The sequence below is a fragment of the Dysidea avara genome, chromosome 13, assembly GCF_963678975.1.
Source record: "Dysidea avara chromosome 13, odDysAvar1.4, whole genome shotgun sequence".
NCBI lineage: Eukaryota > Metazoa > Porifera > Demospongiae > Dictyoceratida > Dysideidae > Dysidea > Dysidea avara.
The window spans coordinates 12355609-12381638 of NC_089284.1; the positions used below are offsets into that span (position 1 = coordinate 12355609).

The 26030-nt window shown below is 38.1% G+C and overlaps 1 protein-coding gene across 2 annotated transcripts in view; it reads left to right on the forward strand.

Moving 5' to 3' along the window:
• Positions 1 to 26030, forward strand: part of LOC136243790 (serine/threonine-protein kinase mTOR-like) — a 37486-nt gene that overhangs the window by 2982 nt on the left and 8474 nt on the right. For both annotated transcript variants that reach the window (XM_066035396.1, XM_066035395.1), the window contains exons 6-41: positions 23 to 256; positions 543 to 655; positions 1788 to 1833; positions 2139 to 2281; positions 2391 to 2587; positions 2636 to 2719; positions 3679 to 3765; positions 7835 to 8059; positions 8887 to 8993; positions 9459 to 9557; positions 9833 to 9955; positions 10183 to 10400; positions 10583 to 10676; positions 12101 to 12248; positions 12670 to 12806; positions 12916 to 12972; positions 13031 to 13084; positions 13238 to 13324; positions 14008 to 14175; positions 14478 to 14590; positions 14639 to 14831; positions 15592 to 15654; positions 16152 to 16292; positions 16582 to 16724; positions 16984 to 17152; positions 17236 to 17369; positions 17853 to 17931; positions 18212 to 18354; positions 18657 to 18760; positions 18848 to 18963; positions 19124 to 19201; positions 20269 to 20376; positions 20703 to 20828; positions 20960 to 21094; positions 24304 to 24413; positions 25652 to 25775. In XM_066035396.1, coding sequence (XP_065891468.1) covers positions 23 to 256; positions 543 to 655; positions 1788 to 1833; positions 2139 to 2281; positions 2391 to 2587; positions 2636 to 2719; positions 3679 to 3765; positions 7835 to 8059; positions 8887 to 8993; positions 9459 to 9557; positions 9833 to 9955; positions 10183 to 10400; positions 10583 to 10676; positions 12101 to 12248; positions 12670 to 12806; positions 12916 to 12972; positions 13031 to 13084; positions 13238 to 13324; positions 14008 to 14175; positions 14478 to 14590; positions 14639 to 14831; positions 15592 to 15654; positions 16152 to 16292; positions 16582 to 16724; positions 16984 to 17152; positions 17236 to 17369; positions 17853 to 17931; positions 18212 to 18354; positions 18657 to 18760; positions 18848 to 18963; positions 19124 to 19201; positions 20269 to 20376; positions 20703 to 20828; positions 20960 to 21094; positions 24304 to 24413; positions 25652 to 25775 — 4500 coding nt within the window. The remainder of the gene's footprint in view (positions 1 to 22; positions 257 to 542; positions 656 to 1787; positions 1834 to 2138; positions 2282 to 2390; positions 2588 to 2635; positions 2720 to 3678; positions 3766 to 7834; positions 8060 to 8886; positions 8994 to 9458; positions 9558 to 9832; positions 9956 to 10182; positions 10401 to 10582; positions 10677 to 12100; positions 12249 to 12669; positions 12807 to 12915; positions 12973 to 13030; positions 13085 to 13237; positions 13325 to 14007; positions 14176 to 14477; positions 14591 to 14638; positions 14832 to 15591; positions 15655 to 16151; positions 16293 to 16581; positions 16725 to 16983; positions 17153 to 17235; positions 17370 to 17852; positions 17932 to 18211; positions 18355 to 18656; positions 18761 to 18847; positions 18964 to 19123; positions 19202 to 20268; positions 20377 to 20702; positions 20829 to 20959; positions 21095 to 24303; positions 24414 to 25651; positions 25776 to 26030) is intronic.

Here is a 26030-nt window from a genome sequence, read left to right on the forward strand (position 1 = left end):
CTGTTTGACTGTTGTTTTACAGAGTGTAATTGATGACTATTTGGAACCTGTAGAACACTTGCCGGATCTGGCCAGTCTTGATGCGATCAACGAAGATGACCACATGGGATCAGGATCAATGCATCAAAACATTTTCAGTCAAGATCAGATGCCAGGAACTTCAACACTTAAGCCGTACGAAGGTCCCAAGAGGGAGGAGTCGTTACATTTCTCTAGTAGAGTCTGTAGGAACTACATGGAAATGAACTATAATGAGGTGTGTCCCGTTAAATGTGTCACACTTGCTTGTAGTACTATCACTGCATTGTGTGTACACACACACACACACACACACCTACACACACCTACACACACCTACACACACCTACACACACCTACACACACCTACACACACCTACACACGCCTACACACGCACACACACATATACACACACACGCATGCAAACACACACTACACAAGATACGCATATATGTGCAAATCTTAAAGTAAGGTTACGCGTGATTTTTAGTGTTACATACTATATATGTGTTTGATTTTACAGGTCTGTGAAGCAGTCTTGAAGTACCGTACCAATCGTAATCCTCTGATCCAGCAATCACTACTGGCATTGCTTCCTCTGTTGGCTTCATTTGACCCCGATGTATTCTCTACCAGGTATACATGTACGTTAGTCCTCGTGTGTACTTGTGTGTGCCTTTAACCATGTGACACTGCAATGATGATAATGTTCAATACTGATCAACCCTTTCCACAGCAAACCTCCTTCAAAAGTGGTGTAGCATTCAATAGTCAACTACTGTGTAGCACAATGCTGCATGCATAAAGTTTGTGCTACATGGTACTGTGTTAAGTTGGTATGGGCTACAAATAAGCACCATGTCCTAAAAGAAGGCCTGGCCTACTGTGTTGCTAGCTCTTAAGTGTTGTTGTATACATGCACCTACAGACTAAATCCATAAATCTGGACCATCCAATGGTCCTTGTAATGTAACAGTTGTAACTTTAGATAGGCATTACAATTTAGTCTAGGACTACAACAAATGTCAAACTCAGTATTCAGATATTTGGATGTCTTACTGAACGAATATCGAACTAAATGCTAGAATTCAGCCACATACGTACTAGAGATGCAACGATACAGTGTGTAGACGTATCGATATATTGCCTCTGGTGTATCACGATACAGCGATATATTGTGTGATACAAATTGGAGTCTAAGCAATGGTCTATATTGTTTTTTGATGTTGTTATTTTGTTTTTTTAGAGAAACAAGTGAGCTAATTTTTCTTTGAGAAGCATTACATACTATGCAGTTTAACCACAATGTACAATAATTTGATTGTCAGCCATGTTAACAAGCCACGATATGCCGATATATCACGATATGCGATATATCAATACAGTTTGACTTTGTATCGATACAGTGATATTGTCTTAAAATGATACGATACACGATAAATCAATATATTGTTGCATCTCTAATACGTACTTACCAATTTGTTCCTGAAATGCATGCAAAATTAATAGTGGTTATCTTTATAATCACTTTTACATAGCAGAACAGGCCATCTTGTAGAAATATAGCTGGTAACCAAAGTCATTTCCACTGTACACACTTGTAATTTACTAGTGACTGAATATCCAAAATGGTAAATTTAGTATCCGGATAAAATCTTAATGAACAAATATCTGAATGAATCGAATATTTGTTGCAGCCCTGTAATTTACTAGCTGTTGCACACTCTCCTTGCTGTGTTAAATGTTACCTATCTCTTCACTACTCTAGTTACCTTGATGTGACTATGACTTACCTGCTGGGCTGTTTAAGAAAGGTGAGAACAGTAATAGTATGTTTATACATGAAAACTATTCTAATTGGGTCACTGTATGTATCAATACAGTTAGGCAGTACTGTATATACCTGTAGTAGGGATCATGGAGGTTAGGGCTTTCTTGCCCACACCCATAAACCAGCTTGGCAGTATTGTAACTAAGTCCCCTTCCAGCAAATTTCTATGAAACTAAATAAAAATTAAACTGAATTGTCTGCTAACTGTCTCACCGACTACCTAACACCAGAGCAGTCCTAGCCTGTACATCACATGTCTGGTGTATCATTGTGTGTACTATTGTGCAGGACCGGGAGAAATTCAGTGCACTACATGCTGTTGGGATAATGGCACTTGCTGTCAGGAATAAAGTGTTTCCTCACATTGATCCTATCTTGAATGTGATTAAGTCATCTCTACCCAGTAGTAGGGACATTCATGCTGCATCAAAGTATGTACTGTATGTACATGTGTGCATGTCTGTACGTGTGTCTATCTGCGCTTGTGTATTGTGTGTGTGTGTGTATGTCATACTTTATTTCACCATACACAAACCACAGGAGGGTACGCACCATTACGGTTGAGCCTCATGTCTTCTCCTGCATCAGTCAACTAGCGAGGGCGCTGGGTATCCAGCTAGCCAGTAAGATAGACAACCTCCTTGACCAAATGTTGAGTGTCGGGCTCAGCTCAGGGCTCACTGATGCTCTGAGAGTAATAGCAATGCACATTCCAACACTAAAAAAGAACATACAAGGTACAGCTTGATTTCTATACTTTATTGTTTAACACATTTGTTTTGTAGATGGTGTGTTACGAATGTTGTCATTGATACTAATGCACCGACCGTTGAAGCATCCTGGGGCTCCCAGAGGACCAACACCTCTAAGTATGTGTTTATCTTTATAGTAGGGGAAATGTTTTGTATAGTAACTTTTCTCATGCTTTATACTGAGTACAAAAGTGTTGTGTTGGCTGTGTATAGTGTGAAAACATGTCTGTGGTACCATCCCAACTTGAAATATTACACATGTTACATACAACCTACAGCAGTGCATGTTATTTGTGTTAACATACAAACAGTACATGTTTCATGTAACATACATGGACTCAGACACTTCTCCTACATGTTACATGCATGTTAACATGAATTCTAACATGCATGTTTGTGTTGACATGTCATAACATGTACTGATACCAAAAACTGGCATGCATGAAACATTCCATTACTATGGTTACTGCTATATCTAATGGCTACCCACCCACACAAAAATAATTTCAACTAGAGTAGGGACCATAGCACATCGACAAAAAAGTACCGAAACAAGCTGGAGTAGTGCTCGATATTAAATCACAATAAAACAAGTTATATCCCTACTGTGCATTTCCATTATGGTACCTTGAGCACAGTAGGGATATAATTGTTATATAAAGTTTCAATTTGTATTTATAATCTAACAACCAAGTGTCGGTTTTCATTGTGGGATTCTAAATGCACCACACCAACATGCATGGTGTACATACATAGCACTGGAAGACAGTCACCCCCTCACTGTAACATACAGTGTTGCATAATACATGCACCTCACATACATGAAACACTCATGTTATAGTATGGAGGGTACATGGTACATGCATGTAGCATGCACAATATTTTGAGCTGGAATGTGGCGGTAGGGTTTGGCAGAGGTGGAGGGAGATCTTAGTCAATTTATTTGATAGGACAATTGTTTTAACAAATTTTCAAATGGTTTTCATTTAGAAATTAAGTCTCATTTTGAAAGATTATCCCTCCAAACTTTAACAGTATAGTGTGTGAATAGTGAGATATTCATGTATTGTCTCTAGCACAAACAATGTCCAGTGCTACTGTGGACTATGACAACAACACAGTGGCTCTTGCTCTTCAGACATTGGGATCTTTTGATTTTGGCGGTATGTGTCACACTACAGTTTAGTGCATACAGTAATAGTTGTGCCATATTTCCCCAACTAATTTTTTTGGTACTCTTGCCTTCTGTCAGTGGTGTGCGTCCATTGAATATGGTCTTTTTGGGTCTAAAATATTTGTCCTTTTCAGTCTAAAATATTTGTCCTTTTAATTCCAATTCTGTTCATTCAAGCAGTCAATATTTAAGATGATGCTAAGGAACTGGAATACAAAAAGGACAACCAGACATATAAATGCCTTAGTTATAACTAGGGCTCTGCATAGAGCTTTTTCATCACATGATCTAAATTGTGTAATCTCAAGTTTCGCCTACGCATCTGCCATTTTGGCGCACTAGTGAAAATGGTAATACAGGTAATACAGGGTGTGTGCATTTGTCATCGTATTACAGAATTCCAGCGATAAGAAAGGATAGGAGTGAACACGAATTGGAGCTTTCTAAACAAAGAAAGGATGGATTTGTAGCTGCAATTTCTTGAGAAGATCTGGACCTAAACGCTTTAGATAAGTACAGAGTCTGCTCCAGTCACTTTATTTCAGGTGCACTATCTGATTTGTTTTAATGACACTAACGTGGACTGGTTAATCTTGGACACAAGAAACGTTCTTGTCAACCCCTAGTAGTTCAGAACGATATGACAGAGCTCGGAGAAGAGTTGAGGAACAAAGAATAAAGGAAAGTGTTTTTCTGAAAGTTGCCAAATTAATTTTACAAGAAATTGTTGATTCAGCTGCTTGCAATGAAGTCATGGAACTATTAGAAGAAATTGAATTAGTTGACAACTCATTAGCTGTGATTGTAGAAAAGTCTACTGATGAATCCATGGACAGTTACCTTGAACCGATAATAAAGCAAGAAATGCATAGTGAAACTTTGAGGATCGCTGAAGAAAAATGCGAATGTTCAGTTAAAATCAGTGCCTTGCAAGAAGAATTAACTGCATTCCACTCCAAAATAAATGGCTTATTGTTGCAGCTTAAGCAATAGCGTTGCACCGATAATCGGATCGGTTATCGGAAAAACCATATATCGGCTGTGTTTTTTGTATATTGGTATCGGATCGGCACCACGATGAAAAAAGCAGCAGATACAGATAAATGTATGCACTTAGAAATACTAGCTCATGTGCACCAAACAATGTTTACAAATGCATTGAGCTGCATTTTCCTGCACTACAATGTTGTTATTACTACTTCATTGTACTGTCAGCTATTGTTGTAGCAATACTGCTACTATAAACAATCTAAATTGGTCCTTCACAATCAAATTTCTAGTAAAATTTGCTACAAAATAGACATGCTGTGATATATCGGATCGGCTACATTTATCGGCTTGAAAATATTATCTAACATTGGTTATCGGCCAAATCTCATATCGGTGCAACACTAAATAAGCAATCATCATAACCCTTTGGTAGTAAAGAAATACTTGACAGTGATGAAAAGGTTCTTAATTTCACTGGTTTTCCTAACATGAAGATTTTAAAAGCGATATTTGAGCATGTTGTAGCCACATTGCCGGTGGAGGGAACTGGAAAATTGTCTTTATTTTCAGCAGTTCATATGCACCTATGAAACTTAGACTTAACTGTCCAGTGTAGTTACTGGCATTTCTCTTCAATGTATTGTCAACTGCTGTTTCATGACTACTTTTGAAGTGGTTAATTTAAATAGACGTAAGGTTGCAAGACTCGATCATTTGACCAGATCATGACAAGACAATGCCAGCATGTTTTCAGCAATCTTTTGGTAAGAAGGTAGCAGTTATCATAGACTGCTTTGAAATATTTATTGAGCGTCCTAGGAATCTTCAAGCAAGAACGTCAACGTGGTCTAACTATAAACACAAGAACACAGTCAAAATTTTGATTGGAATTTTACCTAAAGGGGTTGTGGGATATATTTCAGAAGCATGGGGAAGTCGTGTCAGCAATAAGTATCTTACTGAACACTGTGGAATTTTCTAGTAGGACAATATATACACAAAAGGTCCATTGAATTATTTACTCTCGGTTATGCTATAATAAATTACTTGTTCTTTTTTCTTTCTTAGAAAGCGTGGTAACATTCTACAATCAGGACAGTATCACTTAGTCTTTCTTTTAGGAAGAGTGATCATCTCTAAACAAGATGTATGGAACCATTCTATTGGGCAATCTGGATTGTCACATCCTATCATGGTTCCTTCCTCGAGGCCATGACAATAGCAATGTGCTTGCTGGTCCAGAGTGGTGTTAGTAACCTTGCTGGTAGCAGCGCTTCTTGATGGACCAGACATGTTGGCAACATCAGTTATGTTATGGTTGTCACTTGCACTTTTGAACGTTGACCCGTTAGTTCTGGCAGCAAGTAAATTGTGAAAAAGTGTTGTGCTTTTTTAACAGCCTCAGCCCAGAATGTGGGGTTCTTATAAATCCGTTCAATATGTATCCTGCTATCATAACTGCTTCTCTCATCCTTCAAAAAGGTGAGCCAGCGTACTACACATTGCACAAGAACAACTGTGTCTGAACTTGATAGTAATATGCATGCTACTTGACCAGGCTGCTGCTTTGAGCGAAACTCTTTGTCCATAACTGTATCTTTTATTTTTGTTTCCTTACGGACACTTGATTACTAGTACCCCCTTCCCATGACACTTGCATTTAACAACACCATCTGGAGATGTGCCAGTATATGGCCACTGTCTGTTAATGACAAGTCCACTGTCTGTAACTGACTGAAAAGTCATCATCATCATATGGCTTTTAAGAGCATTAATATAACTAGCTTGTTGCTCATGCTTACAGCTCAACTGAAGGCCTCAGGATAGCAAATACTCTTAATAAGCAACTGAGTTGATGTACGACAAACTGCTTTCATTCTGGAGTCTGTAATTCGTCCAGCTCTGCACTTGAACCACAGCCTTGATTTACTTTGATCTTTAATAACTTCTTCTACCGAGTCAGCCATTTTCTGGGTAACACTGATTTACATGCATCCAATAATTTATGGTACTACATTTCTACAAACTTTGTTTCCTTTAGTGATATTAGAGGTGGCGGATAATCCTTACTAAAAGATTTCAGCACAAAATTGTCAGAATGGTGTGGAACCACAGATAACACACCAGGCTTAGTGTCTCCAACACTTAACTTGTTAATAGCAGTAGAAGTTCTGACCAGGTTCCTACCTTCACGGACCTTTGCGTTTCACTACTAGCCACTTCATTCTCTCGGGGTGTATTGTAATCAGCAGCTTCCTTAATCTGACCATCCATATTCCTCTTCTTTCCACGTGCTGAAGTCAAAATCAGTACTTCCTTCAGATATGTGGGAATGATCCATTGACAGGTTTCTTGGGTACATGTTGTGCTAGCCCCATAAAGTCTGGTACAGGCTTCCAAATAAAATAATATCGAAACTATGTGTGTACACGTTTCACCCAAACCAATCGTACGATTGCAATGGGCACAGCAGATCTCTACATTTTAATTCCATGATAATCCAGCACTTTAGTGGTGTTTCATTGAATCTCTGTGAATGGCGAACCTTTAAATAACAGGTGTAGGTAATCAGTGGTGTAAAACTTAACTATGCAAGCCTGACTGTAAGTAAGGTACTTGTCTGCAATTTTTTTTGTCTTCATTTCCTTGATCCACCTGCACTCTTAATGGTTGTATGCATTCAACCCCTTTCTGAGACATTGAAATGAAGCCGGTCCAAAGTACTAAATAAGACACTAAATCACAGTCCTCATACAGGAGGGTGTCCATCAAATGGCTCACCTTCAGTGATGTTTCCCCACAAACAAATCGACTCTGTGTATTAAAGCTATTTTCTCCTCATATCGAGCCTTAGGTTCCTTTTCCAATTTCTCAATGTTAGAGGAGAGGTGTGGCGATATAGCAGACACGTAGGCAAGACATGAGATTATATAATTTAGATCATGTGATGAAAAAGCTCTATAGGGTAACAGAATAGAAGGTTCCAATCCAATGTATCATCATTATGTATATGAAGTTAAAATGATTTTTATACACTTTGTATATTTTCCTTTCTCTTTCTACTTCAGGTAACCCACTTACACAATTTGTTTCCAGTTGTGCTGAAAACTATTTGACATCTGAACACAAGACAATCCGGCTGGAAGCTGTGAAGACATGTGCCTCCTTATTAGTGCCCACTCTACAGCCAGTCAGCATTTTGAGCAGTAGTCATGTACCACCGAGTACTTCATCAGCTCAAATTGTGTCTGACATTTTAGTACAACTTCTAACTGTTGGGATTACTGATCCAGGTACTGGGCTGAATAGTGGAATTGTAGTATAAAGACCATAAGAATTATTCATAGTATCTTATCCTCTAACCAGCAGTTTAGCAATACATAGGCAGGTGGATTTTATTTACTAGATAGTTGAGTTATAGTAGTTAGCTCACATGACTCAGCATGCAGCTTTATAGTGTGCTCTAACTAGTTACTAACTGTAGTTGCTTAGTAGCCTCCAATATGGTACCCAAAATCATTGATGTGGTAAGTGAAACAGTGATTTGGACAGGGATGAGAAACTATTGATTAAGTTTACAGCCTAGTTTGTAGTGTTGAATTAAGGTCCAATACTTGCTAGGTTAGGGATGCAACAATATGGGTAAACTCCATATTGTTGCATCCCTAATACGTACATGTTGTTCTTGTTGATGTATGTACACATGTTCATATATGTTGTTCTTGTTGATGTATGTACACATGTTCATATATGTTGTACATGTTGTTCTTATTAATTTCTATTTCCCATTTTGGTGAAGTTTCCTGCCTGTATGGCAGTCACCTGTATAGTAAGACCACCTATACCAAAAACCTGTGTTATGTTCATATATAAGCACCACAAGGCAGTGCTTATAGGTTCCTGGTTATGTGACAGGCTTGGATAGTGAATCATGATTATCTGACTGGTGGCTGTTCTATTAGAGTATTTCATCAATGTTCTTTTAGAGTAGTTGAAAGGATCTCCTGTGTATAAAATGAATGGACTTCATGTATCCAAATAAATTCACCACTTCTGTGGTTGAACTGGCACAGAGATATTCAGATATTGGAGTGTTTGAAGTGTGTGTACTCGTTTACAGATGAGGAGGTGAGACTGTGTGTGCTGATGTCGCTGGATGAGAAATATGACGCTCACTTGGCACAAGCTGAAAATTTGACCACACTGTTTGTTGCCATGCATGATGAGGTAGGTACACTGTAATTAATGTGTACACATTAATATTGTGTGGTGTGTGTTGCTAGTTAACTTGCTATTATATAAACCACCTTGTGAAGCTGTACTATTTCTTTGTACTAGTGTACAATTCACCATACAATTCAAGTGTTTAAGCCGCCCATATGATCTGTTAAAGAGAGTGCTAAGATGGTTGTAGAGTACAGTGGTCAATAGGGTAGTAGCAAAGCAAATGGAACATGGAGCATTTCTACTTCATTTCAGGGAAGGCTTAGTCCCAATTCAACACCTGTAAAGATTGAAATGCTCTAATGAAGCAATCTTATGCTCTATTAAAATGGCCGGATGTAGCTGAAATGATTTTTCAACCCTGCTGGGTTGCTGCTAGAGGGTACAGAATTCATGAGATGTCCAGATTAATTTGGCATACACAGCCTATGTGTACGATTCTTTTATTCCATTGTTTGTAACACACAGGCTTTTAGAATACGGGAAGTAGCCATGTGTATCATTGGTCGACTGAGCAATCTCAACCCGGCATTTGTTATGCCATCTCTGAGGAAGAGCTTGATCCAGGTGAGTGATGTGGTTGTGCTATTGTGTTTGTAGGTCCTTTATGGAGTTTGTGATTGTTCAAGTGTGGGACGTGTTGGCCAGTTGTAGACAGATGCCAGCCTGATTATGCAAGAATCACTTTATTGTAGAAGGGAGAAGATTTTGGACTCTGCTTGTATTTGTCGTAATACATATTATTTTTGTTTTCACTGTATGTATAAATTATTAGCAATGTTTGTCCAAGCAATAATGGTTGTGGTCACAATTATTTACTTGTACATTTACTTACTATAAAGATTCTTACTGAGCTGGAGTACAGCGGAATTGGCCGCAACAAGGAGCAAAGTGCCAGACTACTGAGACACATGATCGCCAATGCTCCTAAACTTGTCAAGCCTTATCAAGAGCCCATATTGAAGGTACTGTATTTACTTAGTAGTACTGCATGTGATTCTAATTCAGAGGGTGCTTATTGTATTTATCACATGATTTAATTATAAATGTGTAATTGTGAAATACAGTATCTATTGTACATGTATATACATAGTTCTTTTTCTAATGGTGGAACATGTGTAATTGTATAAATACTAATTCAAAGTGTGTTTGAATGTATGTTTATCAATTCTTGTGTGCAATTCTAATTTAGGTGCTGATTCCCAAGTTGACAGAGGCAATTCCTAACCCATCCGTTGTCATCAACATTTTGGCGGCAATTGGTGAACTTGCCAAAGCATGTGGCGTTGAGATGAGAAAATACGTGCACCAGCTGTGCCCCATTATCATAGAAATGTTACAAGATGCATCCTCGCTAGGTAAAAGAGAGGTTGCCATATGGACTCTGGGACAGTTAGTTGAGAATACTGGGTGCGTGTGTGTGTGTGTGTGCGTGCGTGCGCGTGTGCGTGTGTGTGTGATGTATGATGCATACTGGTTTGGCTAATGTCACCAGATGACCTTGAATGCATGAGTATATTATGTTGCTTGTATTTATGTGTGCAGATATGTGTGATGTGATGGTGATGTTTATGTGTGTCTGTGTCCTACAGTTGTGTGATAGAGCCCTACAATAAACACCTCAACTTGCTGGAGGTATTGCTCAACTTGTTGAAGACTGAACAAGTTCTTAGCATAAGAAGAGAGGTGAGCAAATGACCAGAAATTTTAGAACTACTCAAATTATAGTAGCATTGGATAAATATCTAGTTTCAGTACTATCATCAATACAAGTAGCCTGAATTGTCAACCATTCAGAGGAAATGTGTGTGGTATATCTGCGAAATAAAAGTGTGCAAGAGAAATAACATAATTCAATTGCATGTGACATACAGTGTTCTTTGGGACCAAGACATGTTCAGATAGTCAGATACTCAAAACCCATTTATTTAAATACAGAGCCCTGTTCAAATACTCTAATAGAACATACACCTTAGACAAAATACTCTAATAGAGAAGTCATTTCTACTGTTTGAATAACCAAGTGTTTGGATATTCAAGGGAGCACTGTATATAAATTATGAAAGAATATCAGCTACCGTATTTCTATAAATATAAGCTGCGAGAAATTTTCACGAGTTAAATTTTCGTGTCAAAAAATTTTCACCTGTGTCCTCAAGCAACGAAAATTTTTAAACAGTGAATTACGTAACTTTATTAATTCTATACGGCCTTTTTCGAGGCCTTTTTGTATACAGGAGAAGCAGAATGACAAGCAGCAAAACTGAATTGTGGCGTCTCCGTTCCGCCCATGGAGGCTGCACCCCAGATTCAGAAGTTGTCTGTCACAAGTCAAGCAATGGACTGGAGTGAAATGGCTGTAGCTAGAAGCTCATTTCATCAACTTGCATATTTGTGTATATATACTCCATTTAATGTGTCCTGTAGTAGCTAGTTGTCTATCATGGAATCAGATGGCATCATTACCAATGTGCGGCGAAATAGATCAGCAGCTCCCTTCTCTCCTAGGATGAGGGAGGCCTTTGTTTTTAAAAGACCGCAGCAACCTCGATCCAGGTGGCCAGAAAGCAGTTAACCGAATTCATTCAACTTCTCGAATATTACGTTGGTAAAAAATTTTCGCGTAATAAATATTCGTCGGATGCTAGCTTCGACGAAATATTTTTAACGGTTTATAAATATAGAAATACGGTATATAATTAGAATCACCTATATCAGTATATATGAGTATTGTTGGGTTGGATTGATCTTTGGTTCAGCTATCAGCATTGTACATGTGTGTAGTGTGGGAGGTGTTGAGTGGTATCACTCGCATGTTACAGTGTAGCATATGAAAGAACCTCACAATTAACTAAACCCTTGATACAATAGAAATGACTATTCTATTATGGTATTTTGTCAGGGATGTACATGTCTTTTAGTGTAAGAGCATGTTGTGTTAAGAGTGTTTGAATAGAGTGTCATATATATGTACAAAAATGGCACTTATCTGAACATTTTTGTGGTTCAACTGGTACAATATAAGGTCCGACAGTAAATTATTTTTATGAAATGTGTGCATGCAGTACTTACTAGTTTAATGTATTCTCTATGTGCTGTTATGATACTAGACGATCAGAGTGATTGGGTTATTGGGTGCACTTGACCCATATAAACGCAAGCTGAACCAGACCAAGGGATCTGGTAGTTCAGGCCAGGGACTGCCTGTTAGTGAAGCAATACACAAGGGGGCTGACTCTCAAGATAGTAACAGCCAAGGTAATGTGTGTAGTGTGTGTGTGTGTGTATACGTACGTACGTACATGGTTTATAGTATATACCTGTACATGCTCATAGTACACTACTCTCTGAACCACTGCTCATGGTCACCAACAGAGTAGTGGTATTATTGTAGTGTTACACTATAACCACACTCATTACTCATTGCCATACATCATATCTTGTATGCTCATCGTACTGTGTGTGTTACATCTCCAAACACAGCAACAATTATTCTTGAGTTTACTTATTTCTCGGAGTTCTGCTTAATGGGGTCCAAAAGAATAGTTTTAAATGTCCACATGTACGGTTGTTACCATTGATAATTTTGATTCACTATGGTTAACTACTAACCAGTGTGGGCAGAACACTGATTTTTGTGGAGTGCAGTACATTTTCAGCAGTTCTACTTGTATTGCAGTTGACAATGCTAGTGAGCTACTGGTCTCCTTATCAAGTGGAAATCTTGAGGAGTACTACCCGTCAGCAGCCATAGCTTCTCTCATGAAGATACTAAAAGATCCTTCACTCAGCCAACACCACACAATGGTCATACAGGTACACACAAAACTGCAGTGTACATGTATGTACTATACACAGTGTCATACTGGTACTCTACATCAGTAATATGATTCATATTGTATTTTAGTGTGCATTGTATTTGTAGGCGCTGACTTTTATTTTCAAGAGTCTCGGTATCAAGTCCGTGCCATTTCTTCCTCAAGTGAGATGCGCACACATGTTATGAATGGTTAGTGTATGGTAGTCTTTCTCTGTTGCAGATAATGCCAGCATTCCTGAGCACCATTAGAACATGTGATCCGAATTTTAGGGAGGTATAACCACCATGTATACACGAGTTATTATAATAGTAGCGTGTTTGTGTGTAGCGTGCATGTATGTACAGTATGTGTATATTTTGTTGCATTTCTACACTGTTATTACGTATATCGCTGTTTTTTTTGTTTTTTTCCTGTTTCTTCTTACAGTTCTTGTTTAAGCAGCTTGGGAACATAATTAGCATCATCAAACAACATGCCAGGAAATACATGCCTGATATTTTGAATACTGTCAGAGTAAGTGTGTGTGTGTGTACAGTGTGTTATTGTTAGTATGTTTTGTGTTGAAGTACAACCCCACTGCTATGGCAAATGTGTAACAATAGAACTAAGGCTGACATTTCAGTCATGTAATTAGAACTGTGCAACTGGACAGAATATCATAACTGGTTACTGAGCAGATCATAGCTGTGTTGGTTATCCAGTTAACTGAATTTCCTGCAATTTTTATGCTGCACCTAGCATGTAAACTATGTACCTTTAAAATTTATAGAACAGTTGGTCAGATTGTCCTTATTGTGGCCAAAGCACTTACCTAGAGTAGAATGCTACTACAAGTGTGATATCAGTTTTAAAAATTGACAAAGTACCAAGATGTACATTTTTGAGTGAATATCTTAAAGATCGATTATTTGGTTATGTTGTTAACTAGAATAAATGGCCAGTCAATCGGTTTACTTCCCAGCACTACTGAACATGTAATTGTGCAAAATGCAGTTAAATTTCACTTTGCTTCCGACCGTATTATGATCATGTCGTGTAGGTCTCAAACACACTTGTTATGGTACAGTACTCACCTCATTGTTGAGGCCATAAGGCTTTGTCCTGGTTAATAAAGTTTCATTCAGATTAGACTAAATGCAAAGAATGTGTGCTTTAAACGTGTAGTTTGTCTTTCCATGCATTCATTTATTTCACAGGAATTTTGGAGTCCAAACAATCCTCTGCAGTCCACCATTATCAGTCTCATTGAACAGATTGTGGTTGCTATGGGAGAGGAACTAAAAGTTTACTTGCCACCGATGGTGCAGCCTGTTCTGAGGGTGTTCATGCAGGATCAGAGTGAGAGGAAGATAGTCACACAAAAGGTGAAGCCTTATGATACACTGTGTTTGTTATACAGTATGGCAGTACTGTACATTAGGAATGATGGAAGTTTTGCACATTCTCATAAAAACCAGCCTCACGATATCTTCATGGTACCTTGGCAAGGTATAAGCCAAAAAGCATCTTCAGTGCAACTCAAACTGCTTCCAATAAGTTGCTATGAAATCAGGATCTTTTGTACATCTTGAAACATTTTTTTTTACGATAAAGTTTTGCATCCCTTGTCACTGCAAGCTGTCCTTTATGTATATACACACATACTTACAGCATTGTATCTTTTTAGATGTTGAATGCACTGCAAATGTGTGGGGCCAGTCTTGATGACTATCTTCACTTGCTTGTCCCACCGATTGTGAAAGTATTTGAAGACAGCAACAACCATGTTGATGTCAGAAGGTATCATCTTCCCTTAGTGTCGTAGTATTTGAATGTCTCCACTTGTAGAACTGCAATGGAGACCATTGACAGATTGACGGACACTTTAGACTTTTCAGACTTTGCCTCACAGGTCATCCATGCTATTGTGAGAGTGTTGGACTCTAGTGTTGACCTGAGGCAGACTGCCATGAACACTTTGTGTTGCCTGATAGTACAGTTGGGCTCCAGGTATATCATCTTTATCCCCATGGTGAAAAAGGTATGTGTGGAGAAATGTGTGAGCGTTGTACATTTGTTTAAAATAATATGTAAAAGTGTTTAGCACGCATCCATTTGTGACCCACTGAGTGAAAATGTTTGCATGATTTTTTGCATTGAAATACATTGGGTAAAAAAAAAAAAAAAATGCGTGTTGCAAAAGTATTTTATGCACATTTTATTCACTTCAGTAAACAATAAAACAAGACTTGAATTGATATAACTTATATATATATATATAAAAAATCAGAGTCGCCTCCTCATAGAGATTGTTTCATTTCTGTACCATGAGGCAAATGCGAGTTAGATGTGTTGTCATTTCTAAGCTTGACTTGAAAGGTTGGGTGAATATAGGTCAAAAACTTGACCAATTCCCCAGTCAAGTCCCAACTCCATAGCCTATTGTGACTTGTGATCGATTGGCTGTAATTTACTTTCTGTATAGTCACTGTACAAGTTGATTGTTTTGCTCTTTCTGCAGTGCACAACTATTAAGTGTATTCACCAGATAAGACTAATACTTTAACAGCTAGTCTATTGGTATTTCCACTAGACTAAGTTTGAGAAAATGCAAACTAGTTGAATTTTCACTCAGCGGATTACGTATTATGCATTCTCTGTGTCTCATGGCCAGTGTACATTTTAGTTTTGCATACAATGTACAGTGTATACAGTATTTCTATGAGAAGTGTGTTGTCTTGGAGATGATGAAAGTGGTGGATTTTCCTGGGTGTGAGATACTAAGTTTTTTTATTCCACAGGTTATACAGAAGAACAAGATTGGTAATACACAATATGACCTGCTGATTGGGAAGCTGCTACAAGTAAGTGTCAATTGTTGATATAGTGAAACTGCACTTAGCAGCCATCCCTTTAACAAATTCACCTTGTTACAATGATCTCAGTAGTAAGACAACAGTAGACCATCTCTTAACAAACTTTCCTAGCTAAGGAGGTAATATTAAAAACCTCCATAATAAGGACATATAAAGCAAATACATGGTGTAGGTCTAAAATTCTGGCCCTCAAAGTGTCCGTTATAGAGAGGTTCCACTGTACCTCATTGTATTGGCCACAATGACCAAGATGTATTTCATTACCATGAGACCAACTTCATTGCACCCCATTGATTCCATGTCAAGTATACAGGTCCCAAGTACACCTAAGGTACGTTCCACCTTGTTATGGTGGCCATGTCAAACAGGCCTCAAACATATAGTGTACTTCATGAAGAGACCACCTCATTATTGAGTTCACACATATTTTTTGGTCCCAAAGATGGTTCTCTATTGATGACATTCACTGTGTTATGTGTACCTAGGATGAGCCACTGGTTAGTGAAGATGATGAGTTGATTCATCGTAGGACAAAGAGTCACAGCAGCATGCACGATGATACTGCAGCTCTGGAGACTGCGTCGTATACTGCTAAAATGCACGTGGAAGTCAATAGTTTACAAAGGGTAAGAATTATGCTAAAGCACACGTCATAACAAGTATGTCATTCAGTGACAAGGAATCTTTTAGTTTAGGAGACATTTCTAAACCTGCTGGAAGTCTATGTGGCTGTAGCTGTTAGTAGGTGTTTTATCAGCTCCCCCCCATTGAAAATACTGTGTACATATATCAGAAAATTTGTAAAGTATATTATGCTAAAATTGGTCAGCTAAGTATGGTTGGAAGAGACTAGTGACTATTTACAATTTCTAACATCACAGTGACCTGTAACTGTCAACTTTACAACTTGTTTAGGCATGGGCCACTACTGGTAGACTATCTAAAGATGACTGGGTGGAATGGTTGAGGAGACTTGGTGTGGAGTTGTTGAAGGAGTCACCCAACCCTGCACTGAGGTCGTGCTGGGCTCTAGCACAGGCTTACAACAGTCTGTCCAGGTGTGTGCATCTTTTATTCATGTCCTAGACAGTAGAATTTCTATTCTAGACAACATGGGACTATGGTATGGAGTTTTTCGTGCCCTGTTTTATCTCTTTGGCTGTCTCTTGTGGGTCCCTCCTTTATTCAGTTGCCTTAGATACATAGGTGCAAGATTTTACATTGATTACAGATATACATGGGACCATAGGCCATAGACAAATTGTTATGTTCTTGTCGCTCTCTGTATGTAATGTGTGTGTGTTGTATGTATCTCAGGGAACTATTTAATGCTGCCTTTGTGTCCTGTTGGATGGAGCTTACACCAATACAAAAGGAAGACTTGGTTGTGAACTTTAAGCAGGCTCTGTTGGTACCAAACATTCCTGAGATTACTCAAACGCTGTTGAATCTAGCAGAGTTCATGGAACACTGTGAAGAATCTACAGTGAGTTTATTACTGTAACATACATGTGCCCTAGGCACATCTAGGCACGTGCGTATATGCTCGATTGCTCTTTTACTATCTAGGGGACACTACCACTGAGCAATGAACATCTCGGAGAGTGTGCCATTAATTGTAGAGCATATGCTAAGGCTCTGCATTACAAAGAAGAAGAGTTTCATCAAGGTCCCACATCAAAGATATTAGCCTCCTTAATCAGGTAAGGATTTGTATGATGAAAACCTGGGCCACCCTTGAGACAAAATCTCCAAACTTTTATGTTTTATCAGTCTGAAATGCACCTTAGCTACATTTAGGACCTACTTGATGTTGACACTATAATCAGGTGGTCTTGTTAACATTGGTCACTAACTAAGGTGTCACTGTACCTCATGACCTCATTAATGAGACCACCCCTTATCAAGGTCAGGGTTTTAGGCTCTATTCAACATCCAGATTGCCTGATATAATGTATTAAACAAGTGATTTAGAAGGTATTTAAATCCACGGAAACTTTCACGGCAAAAAAAAAATAGTAGGCTTTCATCCAAGTTACAGGTACATGAAACTCGTGAATAGTACATACTTGTCTGTTATGTTGCATGCCTACACACAGACTTCTCTTGACCACACAACACAATATAATGTGTTTGACTTGTTTATTTTAAGCTAACTTATGCTATACCTACCTGTTTTGGTGTAGTATCAACAACAAGCTACAACAGCCAGATGCTGCCACTGGTGTACTGGAGTATGCTCGTAAACATGTCCAGGCTGATCTGGTAGGTTGCTGTAACATTTAAACTTACAAATTGAACTATATATTTTGGCCTTAATATGATTTATTCATACCTTCACAAATCTATAGAAAATTTGCTAGAGATAAAGAAATCATGAGAGCATGATTCACCACTAATAATGCTTAAGTGTGTTTGTGTGTTTGTGTGTTTTTTCATTTCTTTTAAGGAGGCGGAAGAGTTTCCACACACTGTATGTTGGCACTTTCTTATATTTAACTACAAGCTCCATGTTGTGTTAATGTACATTACTGTTGCCTGTTAGAATGTGCAAGAGGAGTGGTACGAGAGTCTTCATGATTGGGAAGCCGCACTGCGTGCTTATGAGACCAAACAATATCAAAAATCAGGATCAGATGTCAACCTCACTCTTGGAAAAATGAGATGTCTGGAGGCACTAGGAGAATGGTAATGGTGTAATTTACAAGTGTGCAAAGAGGATTTCTTACTGTAAAATAGTGACTTTTTGTCTGTTTCTCCATATCTGTTTTTGTGAAGGAGTTGTATCATGATGTGATCGTACGTATGAGACAACAATACATTTTGAAGTTGCTCAATACTCAGCAATAGTATTAGCTGTACTTTGCCTTGTGTGCTATTTTTAACAGTGTTACAAAGTTAGAGATCACTTGTACCTGATGTGTTGAGTTGCGTGTTGTACGATCTTTAGATGTTTATTTGTGAATGTCACTTTTATCTCTTGTGTTTAGGGGTAAGCTGTATGACTTGTCATGTGACAGCTGGGGTAATGTACCAGAGGAAGATATTCGGCAGAAAATGGCTCGAATGGCTACCTCAGCTGCTTGGGGCTTAGGTGAATATGATGAATATGTTTATTTGGTGATGTGTGTGTGTGCTGAAAGTGGTTGAGTTTGTTTAATTTTATCACACTCATCTACAGGGGAATGGGACTCAATGGCTGAGTATGCATCGTTTCTCCCGCGTGACACTTACATGGACTGCTTTTTTAAGGCAGTATTGTCTATTCACCGAAATAGCTACAAACAGGCTCAAATGGTATGTGCATTGTATCAGTATGAGTAAATCATTATGCATTTGTTATGTATGTATGTATACAAGTCTCTGATATGCACTGCTGTTATTTGATCATACAGTTACCCACTGTCAGGCATTTGTGTGTAGAGTGTTGTAGATGACTTTCTTTCTGTCGTTCTAGTCAATCAATATGGCCAGAGATGCATTGGACAATGAGTTGACAGCTCTTGTTGGTGAAAGCTACAATAGAGCATATGGGGTAGGTGTGAGCGTGAGTGTGTGAGTGTATTATTGCGATGTAACAAATATACTTTTTTGGTATTTGCAACACTTTGCTACAACCTTACATACATACATACATATTAGTGACGTGCGATATATCGAAAAAATATCGATTTTGCGATAATTTTGTCGATATCGTTATCGTATCGATTTTCGATACTGCTTTAGCAGATTTTATCGAAAAGGTAATATTTTGCGATAATTATTGAAATATCGAAGAATATTTCGATAAATCTACAGCATTTAGTGTGTAATTGTGCAATCACGCTAGAAATTAAGGTTGGTTCTGTACTATCTAGCCACTTTAAAATATCTAGCCACTTTAAAAACTTGTCTACCAGTTTTCTAGGCTTATTATTAGTTTTATGCAATAGTTTTAGTGTGTAAATTGTATTTTAAGCATATTTATAAATATCGACCGCCCACGCAATTACACCACCCACACAATTAAAAATTATTGAAAATTGTACCGAAATTTCGATATTTACCCAAATATCGTATCGATATCATATCGAAACAAAAATCCTGATATCGCACACCACTAATACATATCATAGCAACATTGAGAACACGGGGCCATTGAAAATAGAAAGGGACCTTAGGGTAAAAATTAGAACTTTGCCATGTCCCTAATTATTTGAACAAGTGTAAAAATGTCCCTATTACAAAATACATCATTACTTTTGTTTTATCCATATCCATTGTATTCAAGATATATGTTGTTAAACATCAATAGATTTTTTTTTATTACAGAGGAGTATAATAACATATTTTAAAGAAGTCCATATTCTAATTAATGCACACTAATTTTTATATTCAACAAAAATAGCATTGTTCATGAGCTTTACACATGATGTAAATATCAAAACTACAACAATTAGACAGATAGTATTCAATTGCTGAACAATTGGATTTTTTTTTTAATTCACCCTGCAAGTGTATGGTACTTACATAGTACATACTTACCATAGAGTAATAGCATTAACTTACCCTTGAACATGTACAGTGTTCTAAGATGTCTCTTCACTGTGATATTGTTACTAGGCCATTGTGCAAGTTCAAGCATTGTCAGAACTGGAGGAGATCATCCAGTACAAGACTATTTCTGATCGCAGACAGACCATTAGAGAGACGTGGTGGAAGCGACTACAGGTTTGTAATAGAATGCTACAGCATCACACACTTATGAAGTACACTGTAGTTAGGGGTGGGGATGTGGTGTAGTGAAGGTAACGTTTTGGGCCTAGCCACTCTACCTCTGAAAGAGAACAGCCTCAACCTGGTTTGAAGCTAGGATATTCTACGGTGTATGTACAGTACTGTCACCTTTTAGGGCAAAATTTCCTGACAGTATTAAGAAGGTGTAAGCTACTTTGTACACTAATGACATGTTTTACGTGGCTAGTTTTCACAGAAGACCCTACATATATGCAGTACAGTATGGTATCTGCCATTTTAAATGTTTGTCTTTGCCGTAGGGGTGTCAGCGTAGTGTTGAAGAATGGCAGAACATATTACGTGTGAGGTCATTGGTTCTGACACCGCATGAAGACTTGGAAGCTTGGGTGGATTTCTCCAGCATCTGTAGGAAGTCAGGGAAAATGGTTAGTAAGCATGGTGGTGTGTGTTGTGATCCAGTAACATTTGTGCATGTATGAAGTATGTGTGTACGTGCGTGCAGTGTGAGTGTATGGAGTGGTTTGATACATTGTTACACATGATTTTTGTTTTTCAGAATTTGGCCCATCGTACACTATGTCATCTGTTGAAGACAGATCCGTCTCAACTTGCACCAGATGTGCCACTTCCGTCAAATCTACCGACTGTCACTTTTGCCTACATCAAGTACATGTGGCATTCTGGAAAAAGGGTATCTAGTTGTATATTGTATAGTAAATTAATGTGTGCAGTGTATTGTGGCTATTATTTGTGTGTGTGTTGAAATACGTGAGGTTTTGTACTTAATTCAGAGTGTTAACAGAGAGGTCCCACTATATGCCAAATTATGAAACAATTATTGTTTTTATACTAAGTACATGAATGAACAGTTTAGTAGCACATGTAATTGCTTAGATAATGGTATGCATAATATGCTTTGATCTGTGGAAGATAATGAGGTTGGTAATTAGAAATCTACTAGCAGATAGACCTCAAGCATTGCACTTATCACTTTCGATCATTTGATTTCTATGCTTCTCCAAGCGTACTGCAGGCTAAAAGCCCATGGTTGGCAACCAGGTAACCCAACATGAGTTCGACCACTGCACTTACACTATAGGCACATGCATGCCTAAAATTTGGATTATTAAAGACTATTGACAGAGTTTACTGAATACCTAGACGGATAGTAGAATGGTTATTGTAGTAACCATGGACTTATGCACAACAAACTTGTTATAGCACCTTAGTTTTGGTTTGTGTATGTTGGTACAGCTTGGTAAGTAACTTGTTTTTGTAAACATGCATGTATTCACACACCTTTGTAAACAAGTCGGTTTCTTGTAGCATGAGTATGGCACTGTCAGATGTACAGTATATGTGATCCCTGTGTTAGAAGGATATATACTTCCAAAGAAACTGCATATTCAAACGTGTGCACTCTGGAGTGGATAGTTGCTACGAACACAATTTCATACTGCCCATAATCAACAAGTCTCAACTGCTCATTGTCATCACAATTCACTTAAGCCTTGTCTGTAAACTATGATGCCTTTGGCAGCAACTTCTCAGTTTCTTTGTTGGCTTTTTCTTCACTTTCACTGCTATCCCATGGTGATACAGTACTGCCCAAGTGCAACGTCCTTTCTTGTGAGTGCAGACTATAAAAAACTCACTAATTAAAGGGCGTGGCAGCCATTCTAGTAAGTCGGAGGGAAAATGCCGACAAAGAAACTGAGAAGTTGCTGCCTATGGCATCATAGTAGTGTGAAGTCCAGGTGTAAAGTAACATTTTAAAGACATGGCTTAAGTGAATTGCTAGCGAGTCATTATCCATTATCCTTCTGAGAACAACTTGCTAGTGAAAAGGCTGCCATGCCCTTTAGAGTTTTTTAATTGCACGCACTCATGAGAAATGACGTTGCGCTTGGGCAGTATCATACAAGCATAACGTAGGAACCAGCGATAAGGTATAGGAAACAGCGATAAGGTATGAACTTTGAACAACAAAACGTGTTCAGTCTTCCACTGCAAATATCATTGTTGTTTTAATATTGTGTGGTGATTTAAAATGACATAACCCAATTCCACAATGACTCACCCATATACCATTATGTTCCTTCAGTCTCTATCGTACACATATTGCATTTCTGATATGTTTATTCCTAGCTTTTTAAAAATACAAAACAGTGAACATGATGTGTGTATGTATTGTGTCTTTGCTTATTACTTCCATGTTAGCTACGTGCGAACATAAAGGTCAAGTGTTTCAACAGCCACATCTTCACCAGCATGAGTCTCATCTTTACAAATACGAACTTCAAAGTTCTTGGTAACAGACATTGGTAATCTCCTGTAGAACCACGGCATCCCAATCTTGGCACAACAACCATTACCTTGTGTGCAGCCAGCACCATCCCATAAAGGGTCAGAAAGGTAGTAAGGAGGACCTTCATGTGTTCCCACATCTCCAGACTCACAGTAGTAATCATTACCTACAAAGGCAGGTGGAGGGGGACCAGGATGAGTGGCACATGGACAGTTATCACCACCATTCCGATGATTACCATCATCACTCAAGCCAACAGCATGACCTCAAACAGTCCTTCACTAGTCTTTATCCAGTATTGTCCAACACTTCCCCTACTAGTAGGATTATGCTGGTATATCTCATGACAAGAAGCGGCAGGATTGTCCTTACTCATACCAAGTGTCTTGTCTTCGTTTGCCAGTGTAGTAACAACCAAACAATGTATGAATACTATAAAGATGCTGGTCTTCATCTTCACTGTAGCCTAGTAAATTCACTCTGACATGCTCTGTTACCACTTTATATAAGTGTTGCTGTGTTTATCAGTTTGGTAGGTAAGGTCACTTATGACAATTGTAAACAAATGATCCCAACTACATACCATAATAAACACTTTAATGGGAATTGTTGGGGTGTTATATTGCCCTAGTAACCCATTTAGTAGTTAGTGATCAAGCTCATCCCATCAAAACGAATTGTAAACAGTTTGAATTGATGATTGTCAATTGAGCCATTCATACAGTTTACTGTATATTAGTTGGTATATTGTGTGTGCTATTGATAATATAGCAGGCAGGCTACCTGTGCTCCACCTGATAAATTGAGTCATTTTACTGTGCTCTTTTAAAGTATGCTAGGATGCCCACCAACTGCTGTGGGGCGTGCACCTGGTTACTGAAATTGGTAGTGAAAATGCCCAGCAAATGAGCAAAATATTTTGTTAAAAGCAGTCAGAGTGTGAGGCTTTATAAACACTGTAGTAAACTTCACTCTGAGGTGGTTACTTTGTACCAGGCATGTCCCTCTTACATGGTTACAATATGAAGAGCAAACTTCAAGCTTTGTCGGAAAAATTTTCCATAAGAGAACACAATAGACAGACTGAGCAGCTGAACGGATCGTCTTGGGAATTGTTTGTGAAGTATGACAACACAACTTACCTTCGTTGCTAAGGTGTTTAAATTTGGGAATTCATTGTATGTGCACATTGTAAAACAACTTTTACACATTTATATTTTGGTATACAGAACTGTAGTACTAAAATTTTAGGCAAGTAATGTGTTGATAACAGAAGTTATCAAGGACTGACAAGAGTAGAGTTATTGAGAACTTTTTCTTTATGTACTGACAGGCCTTAGTTGTTGAGCTGGTGTGTCCCTTTACTCCTTTTTTTGTCTTGCTGCTCAACTGGACAAACTTCGTGATTTCTTTACAGTGGTACTTTAGTCTCATAGGTGATCCTATTAATGAAGTTTCACTTCCTTCACCATTGTTAATTATATGTATATAGAACCACACACGTGTACATATGTTTTTTCAAACATACCTTACCACACATACTAATGTGTTAGGCCATACATATCTTTTTTTGATGTTCTTTTCTGTTATAGAAAGAATCATTTTACCAGCTCAATCATTTTGTCGAGTCATCTCTGAAACCTCAAGCCATAATGACCACCTCTGATGAGAATAAGGCAAAACTCAATAAGTTGTTAGCAAGGTATGTGTGTGTGCGTGCGTGTGTGCATGTGTGTGTATGTGTGTACCTATCTATGTTTGTCTATACGTAGTTTTTTACGTACCCACATTAGCGAAACCTTTAAATGGTAAAGGCAGCCAGTATATGAGAATTAAAAGCTAAATAAAATCTGTATTATGCTTCTGCATAGGAAGCTTTGGCTCGAAGGTGGTTTGTGTAGGAAATGAAACCACCTTCGAGCCAAAGCTTCCTATGCAGAAGCAGAATACAGATGTAGCAATTCCTACAGTCTTCCGATTGGGATTTTTAGGTATTTAATGACCAAACACACTGCAGCAGGCCTTGTAGGCTACCAGGACAAGTAATCTCTTTGACTTGAATGAGGGAATGTCCCCTACATGCACAAACGAAAATGAATAGCAGCCTCAAGGCTTTGTCAAGAGAATTTACAAGAAAAACATGGTAGACAAACAGTTAAGAAGATAGTTCTGTGTGCAACATGGCATTTAAAGCAGTTTGTTTGAAAAGCACTTCCTTAACAGTGCATAGCAACGTAATTAGAGTATTACAAAGTATTTCAAAATCTGAAATTTGATGTATTATTACAAAATAGAAAAATGTATTAGCTAGTATGTAGTATACACTGTACATACATGGTTGATTAATTAACCCTTTGGCCCCTAAAGCCAATATTTTGGCTTTGGTTCTTAAAAACGAAAGTTATTTACAAAAAATACGCACTTTGACATATAAATTTGGGCTCCTGCTACTCCATGTAGGAACAATCTATTCCTTCGTGGTTTGTGTTAAACTACTCACGAAGGATAGATCTACAACATCATATAACTTTTACTAACCTTCTTTATTCCGTCTCTCCTTTATGACAGGTAGTATTGTAGCAATTATCGTCTTAAAAACGGCCGAAAATTCTTTCAAACGCATATTGGCCTTACTTCACACTCTATTGTGCTACAATGTTCGGATAAAGCTTAGGGCATTACCCATTAACCACAGAGTAGCGTGGTCCAAACTGTATATTCATAGGATATTTCGTTTACGAGATATGTGCGTTTGAACACATGCGTGTAACAAAAGCCAGTATATTGGCTTTCGCGTTTAACGGAACACTTTTCTTTATTAACATAGGGGCCAAAGGGTTAATTAATTAATTAAATTAATTAATGCAGATGAGCTAGCTAGCTGCATGGCACCTCACTTTTAGAAGTAGCACAGCATCAACTTATTTTTTGTACATGCAGTTGTTATCTAAAACTTGGTGAGTGGCAGACATCACTTCACGATCCTTATCAGGAGCCAGCCTCAATATGTACCATATTACACTACTACAAGTGTGCAACTGAGTATGACAAGCAGTGGTATAAGGTATGTGACTCAGAACTGTACTGTATGTACGTACCAGCTTTTGGTTTTAACATTATGTACAAATTTTATCATGTTTACAAACTAGTACAACTTCATGAAATACACAAGGCTGTGCTTTGCCTTTTTGCTCTATGCAGTGTCAGCAAATAGCAGATAAAATTGGCTATGTGTGTCTTGAATTGTTTAACAAGTTAACATTTCCCAACTTTTGTTTTTGTTGAAGCATTTCTCCATTAACATGTTGTTCTCTGCTGC